Source organism: Homalodisca vitripennis, chromosome 3 (assembly GCF_021130785.1).
Source record: "Homalodisca vitripennis isolate AUS2020 chromosome 3, UT_GWSS_2.1, whole genome shotgun sequence".
NCBI lineage: Eukaryota > Metazoa > Arthropoda > Insecta > Hemiptera > Cicadellidae > Homalodisca > Homalodisca vitripennis.
Genome location: NC_060209.1, coordinates 123,824,663 through 123,851,050, shown reverse-complemented (window position 1 = coordinate 123,851,050; position 26,388 = coordinate 123,824,663). Strand labels below are relative to the sequence as shown.

The 26,388-nt window shown below is 32.1% G+C and overlaps 2 protein-coding genes across 6 annotated transcripts in view; one reads left to right on the top strand and one right to left on the bottom strand.

The window, feature by feature from the left end:
• Positions 1-9,205: 9,205 nt before the first annotated feature.
• LOC124357485 (probable serine/threonine-protein kinase clkA) lies at positions 9,206-20,589 on the bottom strand. The gene is made up of 2 exons (XM_046809326.1): positions 18,950-20,589; positions 9,206-9,479 (listed from the first exon to the last, which is right to left on the bottom strand). Exons 1-2 carry the CDS (start codon positions 20,270-20,272, stop codon positions 9,429-9,431), a joined length of 1,374 nt encoding a protein of 457 aa, XP_046665282.1. The 5' UTR covers positions 20,273-20,589; the 3' UTR covers positions 9,206-9,428.
• Positions 20,590-22,421: 1,832 nt separating this feature from the next.
• Positions 22,422-26,388, top strand: part of LOC124357483 (stromal interaction molecule homolog) — an 87,175-nt gene continuing 83,208 nt past the window's right edge. For 4 of the 5 annotated variants that reach the window (XM_046809322.1, XM_046809323.1, XM_046809321.1 and 1 more), the window contains exon 1: positions 22,422-22,885. In XM_046809322.1, coding sequence (XP_046665278.1) covers positions 22,714-22,885 — 172 coding nt within the window. In that variant the 5' untranslated portion in view covers positions 22,422-22,713. The other variant, XM_046809324.1, reaches the window with a different exon arrangement.

Sequence of the window (26,388 nt, the reverse complement as noted above, 5' to 3'; positions counted from 1 at the left end):
GGAAGTTGGGATTTTTCACTCCACCCTTTATAACCAAAGTGGAATACAAGCACTGGAAGTAGATTATAGTATGCTTCTTGTAAAATGAATGTTTGAATATATACCTGTAAATTTTGTCCCAAGATTATATTGTCAAAACAATCACTCTTTAGAGTGAGAATAACTAGTACTATAAGAGATGTGTGCATACTTCACAAAAATGTACAGCTTTTGCCGCCTCGAATAAACTAGTTACAAATTTTACTTGACGAAGTTCAGCCCGTTGTCATTGCCTTATCTGAACACAAAACCACACAGACTGAATTTGAAATTTTAAATATTAAAAATGTTAAAAAAATTGTTTTTATGCCAGAACAACTTTCAGCGGAGGAGTTGTTTTAATCTTAGTACGAAATAACTTAAAATGCAATAACATTTCAATCTCTTGAGTAAAGTCTCTGAAAACTGATAAGGAGTTTGAGTGCTGTCTCTCTGAGGCATATTTGAAATAATTTTCTTTTGTATTAGCCTGTTTGTATAGAAGTCCTAATCATTGTTACATGAAGCCTTTTTTTGACTAAGTTAGATGCACTATGTGACATTCTGTGTAATAAATTTAGAAATATTGTACTGATAGGTGATTTTAATATAAATGTATTAAACAAAGATAATGTTCATAATAAATTTAACAGTATTTTAAAGTCATATAGTTTACAGTATAAAATATATTTTCCAACCAGAGTCAATTCTGAATCACAAACAGTTATCTATAATATAAAAATGAATCGCAAAATGTGTTGGTAAGCGCATAACTCAACAACGCCTGAACCACTTTGGTTAATTCCTTTTGTAAAATGCTCATTGAAATCCATGGAAGGTTTTTTATGAAGCAAAATATAAGAAAAATTACCTGGAATATTTTGAAATTCAGAAAAAATGTAGTTTATATGTTTCATAATAAAAAAAAACTGGCATTAAACAGCTGTTGACATATTCAGCTATAGTTCAACAAATTGTCTGAAACATCTGTTTACATATAAATTTGATCAATGTTAAGTAAACAGTGCTTGATCAGTAGTGTAATGCAGATAGTATATAAAAAATTAAAATATAAATTATACTACACATTCTTCAGTGACGAATTTAAATCATCTAATGCATTTTAAATATTATTTAAACACTTTTATGTAACCAACTTTAATGATCAAAGTCATGAATGTTTTCTCATTAGTTACTTTAAACTGGTGGGCTTCCTTGACATTGTGATATTGCATTTTAAAAGTGGCTTATGGAAAAATAGAGAAATGAATACTAACATGCCTCAACGATTCATTCTTTCCTGACTACAGTCCAAAAAAACAAGACTTATATGACACAAAACTTTAATAATGATTATTTTGGAATGTTGCATAACCTTAATAAGGATTTCCCCCTTATAACGAAAGTACATAGGAAGTAGGTAGTACTTCCCCTATGCCGTAATAGGCTTCTTGGTCCTACTTATGTGAAATGAAAAATGACTTTATTAGAGGCGAAGTTAGGACTATAAAGTCCTCTCTACCACTTAACCTCATAAAAATAAAAAATTAAACTAACATACATATGTATACATTTATAACTAAAATTTACATATTAAATGAATCTTAAAATAAAAACAATCATCAATAATTAATGTAATTTGTATAAAATTTACAATAATATCGCAAGACACACACGCATTCATTCAACTTGCATGCAATTGCCCTAAGTACCGCACTCCAAAGCCGCCAACCGCTATACCCCCTGAGCCCCTAGCATCAAGGCCCTGACCTCCGCCCCAAAGCGAGCGCGTTTATCGATGGCTCTGATGTTCACAGGTAAAGCATTCCACAATCGACAGGCAGAAACTGTAAACGATTTACTAAAGGTAGTTGTTCGATTAATTGGGATAGAAAATAAGGATGTACCCCTCCTTGTACTTCGTTCACTTATTTCAGACATAAATCGAAAGTTGTTTGAAAGATAACTGGGACAATTTGTGTTTAAAAGAGCGTGCAACAGAATATTATATGTGTGTATATTTTCTTCATCAGGACAAGGCAAACTCAACTATGTCAACACGATTTTGACCAAAATAGATTTCCGAGAACTAGATAATCAAACGTATTTAGTATTTTGATCGAGGCAATATGGCAAGCTAAACTGTGACATCGTAGGTAAGTGAATTTAAACGGTCTTAAGTAGGCACTTTTTAACCGAAGTAGGCATCTCGGTCCTATGCAAGTATATATATTTTTTCTTCGTCAGAACAACAAGACAAACTCTACTGTGGTACTGGAAATATCTTAGACTTGAAATATATGACAAGGACTGGAAATATATACGCTTTTTGACCGAAGTAAGTTTCCGAGACCTGCGTGATCCGAGATTTGTGTTTTTTTCATCGGGATGACAAGACAGATTCAGCTGTGACGTTATGTATATAATTAATTAGAACCAGAAGTGCTCCTACACGTGCCAAACATGATATAATAATTAAGTTAAAATCTAATACTATTTACCATGAACTTAAATAATATTTACCTGTTGTATGCCTACTTACGTTTTAAAACTTGTATAGAACTCCCATCATATTACATCATAATTGCTTTTACTAAGTAATATAAGGACTTCGGTTATAAAGATTGCGCGCAAAGCCGCGTGTAACAGCTAGTTGATAATATAATAACAAATTTACCTCCTAGACAAACTAATGTTATTGGCATTGTTACACATATCTCTGACCATGAGGCACAAATACTGGAAGTTTTGCATCATGGTACCAAACAAGAGTACATGCTAAACAAATTCATAAGAAGATATACTCCATGGAATACCAAATCATTTTCGAACAGTTTCTCAAAGACATCATGGTTAGATGTATATCTAACACCAGTGAATATGAAGTATTGTGTTTTTAATTATAATTTTCTCCTAAGTAATGGTATTAAGCAAGAGATATCTTTAGAAGATTATAATAGAATTTAAGGATAATGTGTCTACAGGACATGATTGACCAATTAAACTGGTGAAGCAATCTCTTCCATCAATTCTAAAACCGCTAACTCATCTAATAAATTCTTCTCTTATTTCTGGCCAGTTTCCAAATGAACTTAAGTTTGCTAGGGCAATTCCTATTTAAAAAAAAGGAAATCCGATAGCTTCATCATGTTATAGACCCGTGTCCCTTCTGCCAGTTTTTTCTAAAGTTTATGGAAAGGTTGTGTACATTCAACTTATGAACTACTTAGAAATCAATAACTTATTGGATAATCAATAACATGGTTTTAGGAAGGGGAAATCAACGATTACTGCAGGCATTGAATTTATTTGATCAATAATTGATACTATTGATAAAGGTGAAAAGGTAGTTGGAATTTTCTTAGATCTCTCTCGAGGTTTTGATAGCGTGTATCATCTAGAATTAATATTGTCTCTTAATAATGTAGGAATCCCAAATAAAGAACTGTCATGGTTCAGATCATATGTAACAGAGCGAAAGCAATATGTTGAAGTAGAGCACACGTCACATTTATTAGAATAAATTAAATACCATACATTAGGAAATTCAAATCTGCAATACAAACCATAAAGTATGGAGTATCACAAGGGTCAATTTTGGGTCCTTCACTGTTTCTGTGTTACATGAATGGAATGCCTTCCAGTATTTATGCACTGAGACAACTGCCAAGGGTTTGTAGTTTACAAACTTTACGATCCATATATTTTTCTCTAGTGCATTCACACTTACCATATGGAATAAGCATATATGGCGCAACAACAGAAAAGAATCTGGATAGGTTACTAGTCTAACAAGAGAGAGCTCTACGGGTTATCCTTAGACTTAAAAAGACTGACTCTGTTAAGAAATTTTTACTGAAAATGGAATTTTAACGGAATAAAGTTTATATATTTATGAAACAGTTCTTTATGTGAAACAAAAAGAAAACAACACTCCAATTCTAGTTAATAGTCATCGATACAACACAAGGCATAACAGAAATGTCTCACAACATAATCTTGAATTTTTCAAAAAGAAAACTGATTTTTTGGGACATAAGTTCTTTAGGAACTTACAAAGAGTGACAAGTAAAGAACTAAACTTAAAAAAAATGAAATGAAAATCTTACCTGCTGAACTAGCACTTTATTCATTTGAGGAATGTTTGGAAAGAAGGTGAATTTAGGAGGTAACTATTTTGTGTGTGTGTGTGTGTGTGCGCGTGCGTGCGTGTACTTTGTTGTTATCTTACTATTCTTTTACATGATGTGCATTTCACGAATAAAGACTTTTTGAACCTTGAATCTTAATCATTAGTTTGATATTTTCGCCAAAACTCTAAGAAAATGTTATCTGAACATGCAATTCAACACAACCCAATTCATTTTGAAAATTGCTTCAACCTAAAAAGAATTATCATTCATAAGTGTTATGTAGCATATCTGGTGTCACAGATTTACAACACCGCTGGTGTTGAAATGTAGCCCCGTCTGAGAACAGCATGCTTTTGACCTGCGATAACTCTCCTTATGAAAGTTACTTAATAGCTCCCGTTGTGAGATTTTTTCTCACCTTAAATATTTGGTTAAAATAATTTTATAACATACTTTTAAATAATTATTTATTAGTTTTCTTAAAATATATCAAGTAGTTGAGTTCTGCACATTTTTTATTTGATTAATTATTTGATTTTAATTAATTTATCAATACATACATATAAAATTTAACTGTTACAACATAGGAAAAATAGAAAAACTGCCTTCATCTTCACTCATGTAGCATTCGTAACATGTAAGATCTTGTTTCTTGGTGTGTTGTTTACATCGAAATTTTTTGCAGAAACAGCAGTGATTTTACGTGTAATGGTTCTTTTTGACAGGGCAAAAGTCGCACTTTGCTTTTACTCCTACTTTGTGATTGTTGGTTACTGTTGCTACTCTAGTTGTTTTCTGAATTGATTCTCGCAATGCAACAGATAGTGTTGGGATAGTGGCTATTTTCTCAATGAATGGCTTGATAAGAGAGTTTAATAAGTTGAGCGCTTGATAAGTTTTTGATAAATATTTTTCTCAGTAGTTTCTTAGAAAATTGAAGTTGAACATTAATAACCCATTAACTGTGGCTTAAGTTCAAAAGCCCACATAAAACAGTGAATGACCACCTATTACTCACTCTTGAAACTGAATATTCACTCTTCAGCCTGTCTAAAAGATCAATTCCACTTTTGGTTTGATTATAAAAAGTATAACCTCGGGCTTATAAGAATTTTCAGTTGATTCGTCAATCGTGTCATCTTTGTTCATAGCAGATATCATAATAACATTTTTCTTTGCTTTTTCTTATTATGAATGTACAAAACTAAAATGCATGTTTGGATCTTTACTGTATGGGAAGATACTGCTACACCTAGGATGGCCTTGGATGTTTTTGATTTCTGGTTGTATCTGGGGTTTGTTTTTTCTCAGAGTTCCAACTACAGCTGTTCTATGATTAATATATAAATCATTTGCCAATGGTACAGATGTATAGAAGTTGTCCATTGTTAAATTCCTACCACAATTCAGTACTGGTTCTGCCACTCATTTGACTACGCTAGTAACGTCATTGTCAACCTGATAGGCCCTTTATGCCGTTTCTCTGCATATATTATCTCCATACTCGCTGTGAAAAACTTTTTAGAATCAGAAACTACATAAATTTTAATCTCATACTTTGCCAGTTTGTTTGCTATATATTGGAAAAATTTACATCAGCCTGTAAAGGGTTCAGCATTTCGTCTATGGTAGCATATGCACCGACATTGTAAGTGGCTTTGCAGTGACTTACAAAGTTTTTTAAAATGTCCCTTATCGGTGCCAAGTCTTTTTTTTCTCTGAGCTCATGTTTGTCTATCAAAATGGGGATTCCTTCAACAAGAGTATGGAATCTTCGCTTTGACATCGTGGCACGATACTTTTCTGTGACCGTTCTCAGGACCGTCTAAAGGCCACAGTTCGTCTGTATTTATATGGTTTTCTTTTTTAACACCAATTATTATTTACAATAACCCAAAAACACCATAACTTCCTCATTGTTAGTAAGAGGGTAACCTTGAGTAATATTTATGTTGCATTAATTGTAACTGATGGTTTGTGAAGTTTACAATTTTCTTCATCATATCATCGGATATGAAAGCTTTCCAACAGTCAGTTATTTCTGATTTATTTCTGTAAGCTCTTTTGATTGACGGCAACTTTTGGACAATATTTTGAAGAGCTGTTTTTGTCACTCTTGGCTTATAAGCTTGCCAAGCTGTCCCATCAGTACTAACTTAATAAACAGTATTAGATTGCATATTGTTACTTACCACATTATCCTGTGAAGTGCTTGGATGTCCATGATTCACCTGTAGGACTGGAGCAGTAGAAATATTTGCACATTAATCAGGTCCCGTGTCAAATTGTTCAGAGTTTGTGTCAATTTCACAATGGTCGCTTTCAGTATCACAGGGTTGCTACAGGAGTCCAATAATGAAATTCCCTGACTTTTCCCTGATTTCCAGACCAAATTTTTCATTTTTCCCTGACTTTTTTCGACGCAATCCCCAGGGTTTTTGGCAATTAATGGGTGGAAAAAAGCGGTGTTGAGGCTAACTGGGTGGCAAATATAAAAAAGCAAAAAAGCCTGCTTCATGCGCCGCGTCGTCTGCAGGCTTGGACTCGGCGCGGCAGCAGTAAGTTTATTTGTGTAAAGGGATTTTATATTTTTCCCTGACCAACGTCGAAATTCCCTGACTTGAGACTGGATTCCCTGACTTTTCCCTGATTTCCAGTCCTGTTTTTTTTCCCTGACTTCCCTGACCTGTAGCATCCCTGTATCAGAATCCGAAACATTTTCTGTACCAACAACGCCCTCAATTTCTTCTTCCTCGGGCAACCAGCTAGTAATTATTGACTCTCTGTTGTCATTCACTGTCAAATACTGCACGTAAAAAATAGCAACCACATTCAACCAAAAAAGTATCCAGCAAAGTAAAAACTATAATTGTTTTTAACTACCATATAAGACACAAAATACGACTATAAAAAACAATCTTCTAAAAAAAATTACAAAAGGACCACTTACAGGGTCACTCACGTGGTGAGAAAAACTTAGCTAGAGCAGTGACGCGGTCACTCATGTGGTGTGGTGGTCGAGCACTGACGGTGCGAGAGGGGTAGACTCTCCTCCTGACCACACCTCTCCCTACCACCCGATTGGTGTTGGGACACTTGGATATACCTCCATACATGACTGGCAAGGAATACATGGTGCCAAGTTCTCAAAAACTTATTATTAGCCGAATAAACTACAAAAATCTACTTTGGTGAAGTTTTTTCTCACCACAGGAGTTACGGCGGGTTAATAAAATTGGCATTGTCATCAATCTGATGGAACTTAAAACTGGTAAAGTCTGTACTCTTAGGACAATCGGCGGGTTTAATCTGTTGCCATAACTGAATTTTGTAGGCACGAATCTCAATGTTTTATGAATAAAATTGTGGACTGTCGATTTGGTATGTTTGACTGAAGACTTTGTCGGACAATTAAATTAGGCTTCTGATGAAAGATTTTGTCGTCACTTAATTTTAACCGGCCAGTTGAACATCCTTCCAATACAAACAAATGAAACTTACTTTATCATCTCGTTAATTTTGAACTTGATAGGTAAGTCAATACTGACACTGTACACTAAGAATTGTTGTGTATCACAGAACACACTGCGCCTTCTGTTGTTCTGCGCAGGCCAAGGTCAACATTTTTCTCCCGTGCTTTACAAAATTGTTTTTTCAACTTCAATTTGTCATTTAAATCGTTTAGTTATCTTGAATAGTTTTTAAGTAATGGGCATACAAAATCCGGCCATTCTTTTTCAGAGACTGTGTACATGTAGTTAACACATTTCCTATGGTTCTATTCCCACTGATCCTGAGTGTTCCAATAAGATTGCACGCGCACTAGGGCATCTGCCATAGTCAACATATTGAGACTGATTTCAAAACATACGTTATCATGAAGGAAGATTACGGTGGCCAAAGATTTCCTGTATTGCCAATTTTTGATCACACATTCTGTATGGCGTTTTTGCAGTACATGTTAGCTGTAACTTTTGATCCACTTTCCATGAAGCCTGGATGTCCAGGTGTTCTTACATGTGTAAAATCAAAATGGTGCTATTACAGCCCACTCAGAACAAGCAAGTGTATGACACATTAATTAAAAAAAATTACATGGTATTACATTTAGAACAAAAAATAGTTTAATCTATCAAAATTAATTTGAATTTGATCAAAACAAGAACATTAATAAAGAAGATTGAACTACTAATCAGAATAACAAATGCTATTATATGTCAAAAGAATTTGTCTACGTTAACTTACACATGTTGTTATAAAAATTGAGATAGTGTGAGTGGTAAGACGTTTAATTCATTAAAATTTCATGTACAAAATTTAAACACAACAAAATATTTTGCCTCAGGCAAAATTTACCCATTATAAAATAGTACTAAATGAAATTCCTCAGGGATCTGTCTTTGGAAGTTTACTTGAAGACATCTAGAGTGATTGTGTAGAAACTAGATTTTACACCAGAGATTCACCTTGTTTGTTGCCTTCAACAGAACACTTGAGCTTGTCATTTACTTGCAGATTGTCCATTCTAATTATTTTACTAACAACAGAGGCTCTCAAGGGACAGTAATCATCGTTCGTACAGTGTTGGTACTGCACAGACCCACAGCACAAGCTGGCACGTTCAAAATTTAAGGCTCACAAACCTGCTATTTATTAAATTTAATTGTTCACATATTCCTAAAAGGATTTCTCTTTATAAAACATAAATTTAATTAATAAGATCATTAGCGTTACTGTGATAAATATAAATAAAAAAATAAATTGTAATATTTTTTGAAAACTTCTGAATTTGGATTGTGCTTTTTAGTTTTATATGTTCCATATTTTTACTAATAATCTGCATAAAATTTCACTTAAATTAGGTGAAACATTCTTTTACTTGTATGAATGTGTGCCCAAATGAAAAATTATAGTGTTGATATATAAGAATAATTTTAGCTAAACAATTTATTGTATTACGAGGTCATAAGTAATAATATTTGGTTTTACAAATTATTTAGAGACAAACACCTACAACTTGTTTAAAAATACAACATGGATTTAAAAAATACAAGTTATAATTAAAATATATGTATTTTATCAACAAACACTATAAATTTTAATAAAATTAACTGCTTTCTACAACAAAACACAACAGTGAACACGTCAATTGGTCATAAATTTGTAATCAAGCCGTCAAAAATTATCCAGAGAAGAAAATTTTATAATCTTCAGTTGTAAACCACACAATTATATCACTCCAGAAATAACAGGGATAGGTTATTTCAGTATGGTACCTCAGAACACCTTTTTCATTCTTCCCATTGCACTGATTTTGCTGTAGAGAATCTGAAATCACAGAGCATAATGCGTTCAGTCAATTGTTATTAACTACTGATGGTATTAAGTCATATATTCTCACTAAGCAAAACACAAGCATATATTTTTGTCCACACTACCATGTGGAGTAGTGTGGACAAAAATATATGCTTGTGTTTTGCATTGGTTGGAGAAGATTGGTTGGAGAAGTTCAGGCTTCTGTGGTTTTTTTTATAGTTTGATGGGAAAAATTACATTTTTAGTGACAACTGAAACCTCCAAACATATGGTTTACGTCTTACATCATCTAAAAGGATATAAATTCTGAAAATGTAATACAATCGGAGGATGTACAAGAATTACCCATTTATTTGCCATTTTTTGGATTTCCATAATTACTAACTCATAAAAATTTCTGCTGTTATAAGCTGGCCAATAATCAGACTCCTCCAGGACTGGTTCATTGCCTAGTTTTATATAAAATTATATCAAAAGAAAGTTTGAATTATGTTTATAGTTGAAATGTCCAAGACAAGTATGATTGTTTTAAAATACTTTCTTTTATTAATATATCTGTTTTCCGAACATAAAATGTAGGTAGTTGAATAAAACTACTAAGATATTATCTTATTTGCTAAAAACTGAAGATGAAATTCCTGATTTAACAAAAACATACTGAACTATAAGAACTCCTGAATTAAAATTACTCATTCAACGGAAAAAGAAACAATACTATATATCAGCTAATAAAAGTAAATGTAATTTCTATAGTTCTTTGTTTAAAGTTTGTCATTGACGATAGAAAGTTTGAAAGGATAATAGGATTTCGGACATTAGCCATCGTTATATGTTACAAAGCTTGTAACAACCTTTTGAGGATTGAAATCTATCCTCTTCATCAGGTGAGGAGGAGACAATTAGTTACATATACTTAGAACTCGCCTTCGGCTCGCTGGGGGCTACGCCCCCAGGCCCCCAAAGTAAACGCTTGCAAATTCGGGGATAAGCGGAATTCGGTGACTGGTTAAGTCCGGACATTAAGTAAATGACAAGGGATTTAAAAATTGACCTTTTTCATAGATTTTTTTCCGGATTCGTAAAAACTTTTGACTTTGAGGGCATTTTGCGGTTAAACCGTTAGAGATACGACAAAAAGTGACTGGACCTTTCTTGTTGGAAATTTAATTTTGTCTTTCGATTGTGCCCTCAGATCTGATCTACGACCTATGGTTTAGCCAGAAATTAGCTCGGGAGAAAAGTCTGCACGGGTCAGCTATCTTGAATTGTTTAGTATAAACATAATAAAAAACCGACCTCAAGGCAGTATTTTAAGTCGAACAGGGGGTTTAATATCACCAGGAGACTATCTAGTCAAGGCGAGAAATTCCCTGGGTGGGTGATTAATGTTAAGGAGGTTAAGACAAGAGGGGGTTTAATTTCGTCAGGATATTGTCTGGTCATATGAACAAATTCCCAGGGGGGGTTAACGTTACCGGGGGATAAGTCTCCAGGGGGTTATCTGGTCATACCAGGATCTTCCCAGGGGGGGGGGGTTAAGAGATTTGGTGACTGGTAAAATTCGGACATGAGGTCATGGCAGGAAATTCCCTGGGGGGGTTTAATGTTACCAGGGGGGTTAACACATCAGGGGGTTGAATGTACAGGAGGTTATCAGGTCATACCAGGAAATCCCCGGGGGGGGGGTTAATATTACCGGGGGTTAATGACACACTTGGGCCTTTTTTTAGAGGGTATTGTGTCTGTGAACATAATAAATATTCCTCTGTCCCTATCTACTATTGACGCTTAGCTAACGCTCAGCCAACTCCCGAAGTCACTGAACCTTTTCTGTAGATCACGTGATTTCCTAAATCCCGTTTAAAATTTGTTTTGAGTTACGACCAACCGTTTAGCCGCTATCAAGCCCGGAATGTAAATTTTTAGGCGAAAATGTCCAATATTTTCACTTAATCGCGTTTTGCGGTCAAACTAAGGGAAATATAGTAAAAAGTCACTGGACCTTTTTTGTAGGTCATCTTATTTCCTAAATAAAACGTTAGTCTTATTTTGACCTCCGACCAATGGTTTCGCCGCTATCGACCCCAAAAACAAAAGTTTCGCGTAAAAGTTACAACAAAATTGTACATAATCACGTTTTTCGGCCAAACCAATCGAGATAGGGCAAAAGATTACTGGACCTTTTCTGTAGATCGCGCAATTCGCTAATTTGATGGGTCAATCAGATTTGAGCTACGACCAACGGTTCGGCCGCTATCGGGCTTGAAACATTATTTTTATCGAAAAAATCTCTGGAATTTCAAATGTTCGAGCGTTTTGTCGCTTAACCATGGAAGATAGAGCAAAAAGTCATTAGACCTTTTTTGTAGTTCACTTCATTCCTGACCATGAATTTTCCGTCAGATCCGAGCTAGCTCCAACGGTTCGCCCGCTATCGGGCTTACAAAAAATGCCTGCAGGGGTGAAGAATGCGCGATTTTTTGGGAATTTTTTTGAGGGGTTGAAAATGAAAAATTCTCACTTTTCGGGATTTTCCTGGTGGTTACACGTGGAAAGCTATCTGTGTACCAAATTTCAAGTCTCTAACTCATCTGGAAGTAGGTTAGAATTAGTATACGTGAGTGAGTGAGTCAGTCAGTCAGTCAGTCAGTTACACATGCGGTTGTATATATATTAGATTTCAATGGACTGCTACTAAAAAAAGAAAAGAAATTACATATCCAAAACTGCTTTTAATCCAGATAGGTGAAAATGAGCCCAAGTCTCACACACTGTTAAGATCGCGTTAATGGAACAAAAATACAAAACACTGTTTGTGTTACTAGATTCTTGATCTTCTTTCATAAGCTCAAGATTGCTGTGGATTATAAATTATACATATAAATTATAATTAACGTTTTCAATTTTTAACACTTTTTTGTTACATATTTAGTTTTTCATAAATCTTCATGATTAAATTGTTTATTTTTCATTTTAAAATACATGTGTTAGGATGTTTCTATAACTATTTCCATGTAGTGGAAGTCCAAAATATACAAAATTGAATTAGAGCTATATTGTTCTTCAAGGGGTCTTCTATTCATTTACCAAGTGGTTTATGTCCTAGTTCATCTTTACACAATTGAGAGCAGCACAATGTTTGTCAACTAAACAAAATGGTAGTGCAGCTTGGGAACAATACAATAATAAGTTCGTAAAGATTGGTCACAGAACTGTGACCAATTTTTATTTTAGAAAGTGGTAATTTCTTTTGGTGTAAATGATTGATTATGGGTTTCATTATCATGAAAAAGATTAAACAATGAACACATTGCTGAAAACAAACATTGCGGTTTTTGTGAAGAATTTTAAAGATGAATATTTAAAAAATAAATAAGTTAGGGCATTTTACTTTTAATTCTACAAGTGGCTAAAAATTTATAAAATAACAGTTATACATCCATAACACTTATGGAAAACTTTGAATGGAATGTTTTAGTTTTGAATAGAATGTTTTACTTTAATTTGATTTTGATTGTTCTCTAAAAACTACTGCGGAATGGTGTTATAGTTCCTATAGCACCTTGACACCTCTGATCATAAGTCCTGAATTCACCAAAGATGTACTTATATGCATTACTGACTGCACAGTCATCTTTAATTCATTATTGTCTAGTGGTAGAGAAGAGAAGTGCACATGTTTCATGGCCTCATCCTGTGAATAATCTTATCAAGACATATGATTAAACAGAAAATTCAAGGATCTCCTTCAACTTGCTGCAAGATATCTCACCCAAATTGTTACAGGTTTGACTGCACACTGAAAACCAGCACAACAGCAACTCTAATGAAACAATTGTTCATGACAGTTTGGTTCATGATTATATTCATACTGTATTATTTATGAAGCTATAACATATTAGAATACTGTACAAACATATTTTTGGCTATTCTTTATAATTAAATATGTTCTGTGTAAAAGCTAGACAACTTCATTATTATTAGTTGAAACCAATTCTGTTGGGTAGTTCAAATTAAGAAAATTTTTTTACTTTATATATAAGTGTAAAACTGAACTGTGAAAAATTAAAAAAAATGGAAAATTGTTTTAATATAAACAAGTAACTTTACTCAAAAAATTTTAAGACTGGAGCTAACTGGTTCTTGCACGTGTCTTCAATTATGAATTCTCTTTTGGAGAAAATTGCTTCTTTTGAGCTCCAAAACTTTTTATATCAAATAATGATTCACCAGGTTTAAAAAATATTAAAACCATATAAAGTAGTAGAAATTTCTGGAGACGTACTAAATTAGGCCTACACACATGCCAAATTTCTTGAAAATAAAACTATTCATATATGCTCATGACAATTACATACCATTATGACATGTCCGCTTGTTTAACTTTTTTGCTAAGATCTTTATCTTTATATGTTTCTTTTTCACAATGCATGTATATATATAAGGTGTAAATTAAATCCTGATACACCTGGATATATTCCATATGGATTAAGATATCGATGTACAACCTTCACCATACTTATTACAATACTTTTTTTGGATTTTTAGAAGATAACAAAATTTCCCCCCTTTTTAAAGGGGGGTAGAAGAGGATAATTTTAAATTTTCAAATTGCAGCCCCTATCTTGTGGCATGTTCTTTTAAAGGTCAATTAAAAAAGAAACACAAGAATGACATTAAGAAAACATGACAATGTTTACGAATCTCTACAAAGTTTCTAGCAAACGTTAGGGGCAAATAACACAAAATAATAATCTGTAGGGACAATGCCAATGCCTTCCGCATATCAACACAATACATGCATGATATCTTTCAGTAAGACTTTAAGGTGCCCAGCTTATCCCTTTACGTAGTATCCTATTTTTGTGGTTTGCATAGTTTTGCTAAGAGGTTTCTTTTTCCAGGTTGCATTACAATGCAAGGGGTTATTTGCCCATAACTTTTGCTAGGAACATTGTAGAGAAGTTGTCTTCATTTCACTGTGTTTCTATTGAATATACCTTTAAAATGACATGTCACAAGATAAGGGTTGCAATTTAAAAATTTAAATTCACCACCTTCTACCCTCCCCCCCTTTGAAAAGGAGGGAGAAAATTTGTGCATCCAAAAAATTTAAAAACGTATTTTAATAAGTATGGTGAAGGTTGTACATCGATATCTCAATCCTTTTGGAATATATCTAAGCGTATCAGGACTTAATTTACACCCTAAAATGTAACGGGTTATTTAGCCATAACTTTTGCTAGGAAGGTCATAGACATGTTTTATTCATGTTATTGTGTTTCTATTGAATATACCTTTAAAATAGCATGTCACAAGATAGGGGTTGCAATTTGAAAATTTAAAGTTACCCTTTTTTATCCTCCACAAAATCCAAAAAAGTATTTTAATAAGTATGATGAAGATTGTACATTGATATCTAAATCCATTTGGAATATATCCAGGCATATCAGGACGTGGTGTACACCCTGTAAATGTAGTGTTAACAATGACAATGTTAATGACTTTGGATGTCAAAACTTATGTAATTCGAAATTGGATATTCTAGAAAGTGTTTAACTTTATTATTAGATACTGGAAATTTCATGCTCGGCGATGACCAAATCATGTATCAAGTAGTAATTATGAATGACAAAAAGACAACTTTATAAATTACTGCACTTGATATAACAAGCCTCATCAATGACCTCACACAAGCCACTTTTACTGTGCTGTTAGCCTCTTTCATGGCATACAAACCATTTAACACGTTTATGCGAAATTGTATTTGTGGCTTTTGATGAATCCATTTTGTTCAATTGATGAGTTTTAAACTATAAATGTCAATATTCAGTTTTAAATTATTAGGTTTGAATTTTAAAGTATATGTTTGTTTTACAACTATTGTAAGGAAAATGTTTTGAATCTGTTTTGTAGTTTTCCAACGATATGACCTATAGTAGTACATTTATGCAAAAAAAAGTATTGAAAATGCCCATTTAATTGTATATATGATCAATGGCAATAAAAGTGTTATGTCTTATACCAACATGGGGCTCTAGAGCTTTACTCACTCTTCTTAAAACCCAGTGTGGGGCTCTAGAGACCCATGCCTAACCATTACCTTAGCCCGGCGTTGTTTCATTTGTATGGTGAGTTAAACGGGCAGCCGTATTTCCAATAGTCTTATCAAATGTATCATATGGCATTTTTGAATAGCTTTTAATAATTTTTACACATAAAAATATAGTTTTTGACATATATTAAAAAAGTAATAAAATCACGAATGTGTTAACCTTCTGATTATCTATAACAATGTTTTATGATTTGCAGTTTGTACATTCTTGTACAAGCAATATTATTTCTAGCATGAAGGGCATTTTCACAGATACTATACCTATTATTTCAGTATCAATAACTTATTACTATTACAGTACATACACACATTAGCACATGTGTCTAATTATTTCCTCTGTTTTCGCAAGCACCTGATAAAACCCCAACTAATGTGTTGTATACAGGATTACGTTAGTCATTGCAACCAAGCGAATTTGGTCAAACTTTACATTACATGTAGGACACCCTCTAATTAATTGCTTCCTCTGATTCTACATGGAAACTGGTCCTGTAGAAGACACTTAAATGCAATTTTCCTTATTGTATGTGTTGTGTTGAGTTGATTAGACCAAACTAAACAAAATTCCTTAACAGAATTTCTTTGGAAAATGATTATAGAATTACATCTACAATAGGCTACATTGGAATTAATATAAGAACTAGATATTACAAATTTTAAATGGGCAGGGCCAATTTCACTGCTTTAAAAACATATCAAAATTAACAAAAAGTAAAATTTTCATAATAAGCTAAAACATCAAGCTGCAAATTGTTAATTTAATAATAAGTTAATCTTAATAATAAGTTAAGTTAGTAAGGTAAATCATAATTTTTAATAATCCTTGCATTCAACATCTTTTTCTTAAGTTTTACATAGGCTTACCATGGACATAAACAAAAATAAATCAATCACTGAACTAAAATTTCAAAATTCAACCCTTTGTAAAAATATATAAATTGTTTCCAAGTAAAAATATGATTAGGCAAGTTATGTATCTAAAAGAATCCAAAATAGTACTTTAAAAAAAATACTAAAATAATTTTAAAAAAGCAATGAACAAACTATAGAATACTGAAATCACACTTGGTTATTTGTATAGATACTAATAAGTTTAATTGCAGTTATTTTAGACATATTCTAGCCTGTTGTATTATTGCAAGAAATAGTTTGTCTAAGAACAATTACAGTTTACTGCAATAATCGATTGGTATGCTGTAATTTTGAAATTATTGCATCAAACATGTTTGTTGTTATTATTAATATTATTATTTAGCATTTTTATATTTAAAAATCTGCCACTATAGGAGGTTACTAAATCGTATAAAATATATGTAATTTCAAAATTTATTTGTAATATTTAAAATCAATGTTTTGTCAGTAATATCATTGCTGTGAGCAACTATATTTTTTCCAGAAGTTTATTATTATTATTAATGCATACTAGATTGTAGCGAATAATTATTAAAGTGGTTTACTTAAAAACAAACTTAAAAGGTAATAGAAAAGTGTATTACAATGTGAATAGCTATAATAAAAATTTGTCTGGAATAACAAATTGTTCAAAAGACTCACTTTGAGTGTTTAGGAAATGGGGGAATGCTTTCAAAAAGCTGAGTCAGCCAGGCTTGGTAGATGAGTAGTTAGATTCAGGTTTTTTATTTGGAAAAAATAACAGTTTTTTATAGGCAATAGTGAAAGTAAAGTCATATGGCATGCATTAATAATGTTAAAATAAACTTAACTAACAACATTTCATTATTATTAATTTCTGAAATTATTTAAAAAGTTCAGAATGCAATAGTATTCTCTACTATTACTACTATTACTACTCAGTAGGGATTTCAATGACCTCTAAATTTAGCCATGTTACGCTTTGATTTAGAGATGGCATCAAGGCATTGTGGATCTTGACACTAGAGTTATCATGTCAGCTTGTCACCCTAAGAATATGGATGAATCTGAAGAGTTTTGTGTGTGAATCTGAGTAGAACCATGCAAAGTGAATCTTAAGTGTTCTTCTAGGAAATATACAGATCCTTCGAGAAACCACTAAGAGAGTCTACTTTTGTGCTGGAAAATTTTTGAGTTTTGGAAACGTTAAACCAGTTTGGCTCTAGCATATATGTTGGTTTGTTGCTAATATAAAGATGGTGAGGACTATGTGGAGAATAATTACCTCTTGAATATAAATTGTACCACTGCCTGAATACAAGTTCAACAAAGGCTGTTTTGCAGGTAGAACTCAAAGAATCAATAATCTGTTCAGCTGAATGGTGCGATAAACCTAGTAATGTGATATATGTGATGATTCTGGGTTACAGATCCAAATCATTAAACATAAATACAACACAACATAAGTAATACAAATAACATTTAACATAAATTAACAGAGCATATAACGTGAGCATAAATACAATAACTGTTTGTTAAGAGTAAGTGCATTCTGAGACCAAAACATTCGCTTTGTGACTCACTCAGTACAGGACACCACTATAAAAACAACCAGTTCATCAGCCTACCAAGCATTACACCAAGGATGGTTGGATAGGAAAAGCCAGAGAAGAGATGACAAGGCCACTGTGGTATTGGTAACATCAGAAAAACTTGGGAGCATAGGTAGCCACACTCATTCACAAATTAAAGCTCACTCAGAATGGGACATCACTACAATAACAACCAGTTCAGCAACCTAACAAGCATTAAACCATGGATGGTTGGATAGTGAAAAACAGAGAAGAGATGACAAGGCCACTGTAGTATATAATAATATAAGAAAAACATGTGAGCATAGTCAGTTGCAGTTATTAATTAAATCTCAAATTTTGTTAATTTTTCCAAGGACAAAACTGTGAAATAGCCAATGTGAAACTGTAATTTTTAAGTTTTCCTGACCTGTTGGCTGTTCCCTAGTGACCCATTCTAAGGCTAATTAAATCTTTTATTGTAGTAAAACTACACAAGGAAAATATACCGTAATATGGCTTAAAAATAATTAATTAAATTAATAAGGAGTGTAAAACAGTGAAGTATAAACAGTAAAAGTTTTCAAATGTTGTTAATGAAATTTGTTTCAATTTGCTTAATGTGTACAATTCCATCTTTTTTTATACTTTCTATACGGTATACTTTTTAGAATGGCTGTGGGCTATATAAAACAATAGTTTTTAGTTATTTTTAAAACGAACAAAAATTGTTAGCTAACAGTATTAAGCATTGTAAAAATATATATCTCTAAACAAATATATATTGTGATTCTAGCTGAATAAGTCACTTAAAATAATTTGAGCAGATAGAGTTAAATCAAAACCTTATAAAATAAATATTTGTACATCTATTTATAAGCCAAAGTGTTACAGTACAATATTGTATTTATGGAGGTACTTACATAATTATCTTGATCAATTTTCTTTTGTTGTTTTGCTCTATTTATAGCAGCACTTGTCTTCTTATGACTAAATGGCTGGTTGAGACTAACAGTTCTCGGTTTTGCATGAGCCATAATTTTTTTTAGTAAAGTTAAATTGTCTCTTTCAATTTTAATTAATTCCTCTCGACTAAATGACAGGTTGCATTCTTTCCTCCTAGCTCGAATTTTGTTTAAACTTCGACACAGTGGAGATCTTAATGAAAGAGACTTTGAACTAAGCTGAGTTGTCAGTGAAATATCCTCCAATTCTTCCTCCAATACAGAAATGTTAGAATTTTTTTCCGATGTATTTTCATTTTCTTTTATGCTTTCAGTTTCATAATCAGATTCATAACAAATTGAGTTATTTGAATTTTCACAACTGTCATTATCAACAGAAATTGGTTTCTCAACCCAGTTTTCATTATCGCTTTCATTATTTTCTTCAACACAGTTATCGTTATCGTTTTCATCACTTTCTTCATCACTGTCACTTATTGGACTCCTTTGGACTTGCTCGGACTCAAAATTATCATCATCTCTAATCTGTTCACAATTCTCATTATAATGATTTTCTAATCCATCTTCAAATTTTTCCTCATTTACATATTCATCTTTCAGACTATGATTTTCTTTAACCTCAATGCATTTTTCAAAATGTAACTGATCGTTTTCCTTTAAACTTTCATTGCTAACATTCTTTATACCATTATCTTGATGTTCATGATAATTACTTGTACTAACATTTTCAGTGCAATAATTTTCAGTATCATTTTGTGGTGTAGAGGAATCCAACGACCCATCAGTTATACAACTTGAGTCTGATAAACATGAAAACAGGGAGACACTAGTAAAATCTGAAGTTACTGAGGTAATTGTACTATCACTTAATGAATTGTTTGAGCATTCTTTGTCATCTGATAAGCAAGAAAATGAATCTTGATTTTCATAATTGTCTTCATTATAGGCTAAACAGTTCAATAATGATTCATCTAAACATCCATCTATGAAGGTTTTCTCCACTGAAGATGAAGGACTGTATGAAAATTGATTATTATAAATCTTGCACTGATCACCTTCTTCATTATAAATTGATTTTCTCTTAAAATAACGTTTTGAGTTCTGAAGGCTACCTCCAAATTCATCTAACTTTGAAGGATTTGTCTCTATGATTGCCTTTGTTACTATTTTAGAACAATCATTCTGCTTCAACTCCCCATACATTTTTACGTGACTTCCTTCGCTTTCGAAAAACTCATAATCAATACTCTCACTGTCATTATTTGCATTTGAATTGAACATGGTAACAAATATAACCCCGATATGCTATGAATTAGAAATGCTGTTCAATTTAGAAATGATTGGAAAATATTTTCTTTGAATACACAAAATTACAGATTAATTACAGTTTGTCATATGATAACAAATTGAGTAACAAAGAACTGGTTAATTTAAAATACAAAAAAGAATTAATAAAAGTATATTTACCTATATTAGATACCGGTAGGAGTTTGCTCCAAAATGTTTAACGTTAACAATAAATTCAAAAGTGAATGATTTCATTTTGTAAAACTATTATAGTGTTTAATTACCGGCACTATAAAACGATTCAGCTGTATAAACAAAGAACAGAGCGAAGAGATAATCAATTGTTGTTTGTCCAGGGCAGCCAATACTTGAATTTAGTACAGATGAGTGCTGTCGTGGCGTATACTATTGCAATAATAATTTGAATAATTTTAAATTTGTATATTGATAAAGTGTTTCATACCTTTAATGTATATAAACTCCAAAAACACTATGGTGTGTGTGTGTAATTATATACATAAAACACACATAATTTTATACTATAAAATAAACATGATGTTGATAATTGTGACAATATTACATTTTAATAAACACAATAGCTGTATTAACTGTAATACAATTTGAAACGTGTTTGTTTGAAATTGGACATAATTATCAAGAGCAACACAGAATTAGAATTTATTATTTTATTTTTTAATTATTTTTTTCACTTGTATTATTGTTTAAGGAAATGCTTAAAATATGAAATAGGTGAAGCCATAAATTTAAAATCTGATTACATAACTTTAGGTATACAAACTAACTAAGCACATAAATTGTTTATATTACATCCGCTTAAACCGCCGTTTAATATGAACCACAGTCTAACGGCGTTTCCAGGAGTCCTATCCGGAAAATTATAGCATCTCTTATCAAAGTTTTAAGGCTTTCTGAGAGTATTTAATCCTTTTGGTGTTCTATGAAGACGGCTATAACTTGACGCTACCACTCTTAGCGCTCATGATCAATTAAAGTCTCTAATAAAGGACTTATTTCAATGTCCAAGTTGATTTTAAGCATTAAGGCCAAGCAAAAGATTACACATTCAATCAGATGACCTGAAGAGAGTTATTGCTGCTGTTTTTTTTGTCGCCCGAAGCGCGGGGTTATGGCATTAGCATTGACTATATAATATTTAAGTTAACTATGGGTTGCAGAAGGATTTTTCTGTCCTATATGATTTTGTAATGTACTAACTGTATACTGTTATATTTGTTACAACATTAAAACGAATACAAACGTAATCTGAACAGTGAGCTATTATAAGGATACAGGCATATATTCAGTTTAACGCATATTAAAATGTGTGTATGTGTGTGTGTGTGTGTGTGTGTGTGTGTGTGTGTGTGTGTGTGTGTGTGTGTGTGTGTGTGTGTGTGTGTGTGTGTGTGTGTGTGTGTGTGTGTGTGTGTGTGTGTGTGTAATTTCTTCAATGCGGGAGTTACAACCTACTATTGTATATGCCTATGTATGTTGTTTAGTCCTCCTCCATGAATAAATTGATTGATGAGGTCACGGCTCTCTAATTTCTAAATCAGTGCATGCCATGCACTTCAAAACCAACATACACTAGGGTTTGAACTTAAAAATAAATAAGAAAATATGTTTTATTGCGATTAATGTACAACAAAAAACCCCTGATATTGTACCATTGGAAGAAACTTAAACTCGAATGATCCGGGGTGAAAACTATAATTCTTTTGATAATCATAGATTGAATATGGAAGAAACCGGAGCTGAGGGAACCAAAATAAAAAAAAAACGACCAACCACCAGAGAAAATGCTTGATAGCGGTTTGATTTTGGTGAAAACTGTTGTATTAAGAGGTTCTTGGCTGTTTACTGGACCAGCTTACCATTATAAAGTATATTACCATCTAGCAAAGGTGCTATGTATATATGTTTATACCTTTCCTTTTTTGGAAGAAAACAAAAATTTAGAGTATTTAGTCTGTACTATTTAAGTTTGTATCGTATAATGTTTATTATATATAGTTACCATCTACTCTTAACAACTTTATGTAGTACAATTCAAAAGGCTTTGAACTATTAGTTCTCCGTTTTACCGTATACTGATTTTATTCATAGGCGCTAGTGCATGTTGAATTGTAAAGTAATGGGCTGTTATCCAATGCAATTGCAACCTTGAATTTTGGAATTTAGAAAACCTTGTGTTAATTTACTTAAATAACACGTATTCATCAAAAAAATAATAGTTTAGAATTGGATGGACTTTAAATTTTTGTAAAATTCTTTAGAGATAATGCTTAATTATCATGATCTAGGAGCGACCATTTGTAGTTGTGGTAGTCCCAAGTAGGTAGTCGGTTGTGCCTTTATTACAGTGTAACAAATTTAATCTGATTTAATTGTTTGTGGGCACTGTGGTTATTAAAATGTTAATTTCACGGACTGCAGTGTTTTTAGTTTTTATCGTAATAAATGCCTGTGGACAACAAAGTGATGTGAAAGAACCTCAGTCTGGTGATTCTTCAGTGAAGAAGGAGCAGCCTAACTTGGATAAATCAAGTGTTAAAATTGGTAGTTCTGGATTTAGTGAATTCAAAGGTAACATACCGTTAGATAAATCTTACAGAACATATATATCTAGTGTAAATGTAGGTAGTTTTGGTGGACAGGCATTACGGAGTTCCTCTGTTTTACGTGAAGCTCAGCTTCATTCTGCTGCTTCTCGAGCAGAAATGTATGCAGGTATGATTTGTTGATGAATTGGTGTTTGGTTTGTATTTTGATCGAGTTGCGATTGATTTTTTTGCTACATTTTAAACGTAAAAATTGCATGAAGTCTTTCATTAGTAGTATCTCTCACAATCTTTACGAGCAGTAAAAATATGTTTATTAGTATTCCAAATTAATTATCTTCTATTACAATACTAAATCAAATAATATGGTGTTGGTAGTTCACTCAGAGTCTTTAAATCCTCTTTCAAATTTCAAAAGAATTCTCAGAATTTCAGAAGAAAACACCAGTGGCATTTTTTATTATTCAAAAACCCATTTCAAATTTTTATGACCTCTGCCCATAGCCATAAAAACCTTAGTAAGTTTTATTTTTATATTGTACCGTACACGTGGCACATTGGTTAGGGAGCTGCAACTTTCCTCCTAGTGATATTGTATTAACTCATTACTAATTACAGATGATTAAAGTAATGATCTACCCATTGATACAATAAACGGATTTGTATAGAGCAACTATTGTCATAATTTTCAAGGATTTGATTCAGCATCTCTACAACTTTCCGGGTGATGTAGACCTGCTAGGGCTCTGATAGATTTTTTCTTGATGTTCAGGACTCTTTTATTCATTCGGCTAAATGATTCTGTTTCCTTTAATTTTAAAAATATTTGAAAAATTGCGTGTTTGCAATTAACATCACATCATGCAACACAATTTGTGAGATGACATATAATACGGTTTGAGGTCTGTAAGATCAGTCATAAGCGTTGCAGTAATTATCCTTCATAGTCATTCATTGATTCAGTTGACAAGGGCAAACATACAACAGGTATATTTATGGATCTCTCAAGCTTTTGATAGTGTCAGTGATTTAATTTTAATAGGAAAATTGAAAAACCTTCATGTATTGAAAACATTTTAAAATTGGTTTAAAACATTTCTACCAATACTAGTAAATAAAGCATTTTACAACTTGGAACAAACTAGTTAATATATCTGCTACCAGTAAGAGAAATACGTGTAAATAAAGCATTTTACACCTAGTAAAAGATGGTGTCCCACAGAGGTCAATATTCGATAGGACCTTTACTCTTTTAATCTATCTGCAGGATATAAAATAACATTTTAACTTAAATAAGAGCAACAATCAACTTTATGTTTATCCTGATGATTCAAGTCATAAAATAAAATCAAACACAAGAACAAATCAAAATTCACCCTTTTGTGGAACTGAAAAATATTAATAATTACTTTTAAAAAATCACAAATTTTTATTAAACACATTTTATTATCAAATTTAGAATTTAAAAACAAAACAATTTAAAAACCAACCATTATGTTCGGATCACAGGTGATCAAGGAGTAGAAAAGCATGTGCTTTTTTGGTCTCACAGTCGAACAAAATTTAAGCTGGAAAAGGCATGTAGATAAAGTTTTGACAAAAAACAACTTTGGAATTCATGTGGTAAAAAATGTACTTTTACTGTGGATTAGAAACATTAACGCATATTTTACTTGGCCTACATTAACTATCATTTCAGTTTTTAGATTAAGTCTTTTGGAGCTATAAAGAAAATAAATTTTGACAGCATCTTAAAACCATAAAAAATGGCCATAAGAATAATACTCCACCTACAATGTGATGCATCAGCCAAAGCACACTTCATAAACCTTAAAATATCCACTGTTTATGTGCAGTAAATCTGTGATTGCATATATTAATTTCTAAACACGTGGCAGTGAATTATATAAATCTCTCAATCTTATCTTATACTTACGCACAGGATATAAAGGTGAAATTAATTCAAATCATTACACATTGAAATTTGATGAAACAACCAACATTGGAAAGAAATCTGAAAATAATATTGATAGGTTTCCAAATAAAAACACTGAAGGAGTTTATAATCAATAAACCAATTTCTGCGTTGGATAGATTTTCCACTTCTGTTTTTTGTTAAGGATAGACTATCAATATATGGTGTCCACATAATATTATTATCTATAATAATCAGGCCCACAAACTTAACATGTGGCTCCTTTTGTACATCAAGAATGATGATCTAATATAAAGACTATCAACCAAGGGCACAGATCGCTACGACTATGTCAATATATAGCTATTTTTTAATGTAATGTACAAATATTTTGCTAAAAACTGCACCACTGACATCGCACCATAACTAGTAAGACTCAATTTAACTTCCTTCTTATAAATAAGAATGATTTTAACAACTTTCAGATCAGTAGGAAAAGTAACTGTCAGAAGCATCTTGTTGTATAAGTATAATAAGGGTTCTAAATATTAATTATATAACATCTTTAACAATATTATTGTTAGATAACCCATAGAAATCTTTAAATTGCGATGAACTCAATTCCTTTACACATTTTAATCAATTATAATCTGTAATGCTACACCATCTAAATTTACATGCGTTAAGTTATTAGGTCTAGACAGGAGGTACTGATTTAAAAACTGTAAAGCACTGGTCTCATCATTATTTATTATTATTCAATAAGCTTACATAGACAGAATTGGCAAAAGATATATTTAAAAGATGTTTTTTATTACACTATAGATTTTTCAAACTTTTTACTATTTTGACATGTTTAACTTTTAATGAATATTACATTTTGCTTTACACTTAGTATTATAATTAGTAATGTAGCTATTATTTGCCATTTTGGTTGCGTTATTTCAAATCTATAAGCTTTTTTAGCCAATTGATATAGTTATTCTTAAATATACATACTTTTCTCCAACTGATTATTACAACTTTGTAACCTATGATATAAAACTTAACATCTCTAAGCTTAATTTGCTAAGTTTTGGAATAAACCACATGACTTTTTGTTTTCTTGTTAATTAGTTAGTTTTACACCACATCAATAAATTGTACACATAGCTGATACTGTTTTGGTAAAATAACAAAAGCTTCCTCTATTATCGTTCTTTTTCTCTATTAAACAAGATTTTATTAAATGTAGTAATTACATTACCATGATCAGAAAGATGAGCTTTCGAATCACTTCAAAATATGACTTTAAATTTGAATGACGGTGCAGTTCACTATCCACCTCGTTTTCTGGCTCCCAGGATTTTTAATATCTTGATTTGCAAGAGTTTGTTCTTCATTATTGTTTTCAAGACACTGTTTATACTTTCAAACTGTTCTTTTAATTCCTTATAAACTTTATTATTTGTTGTTTCTTTATGTCTCATTTCTTTGTTATAAAAAAAAACTTCCACCATAAGAGATAGTGTCACTTTCATCTGAGGACTAGTCATACAGCCTTTTTCTAATTGTTATATCAATACTTGGTACTTTGGGATTATACCGACCACACCCAGACATGAATCGTTATT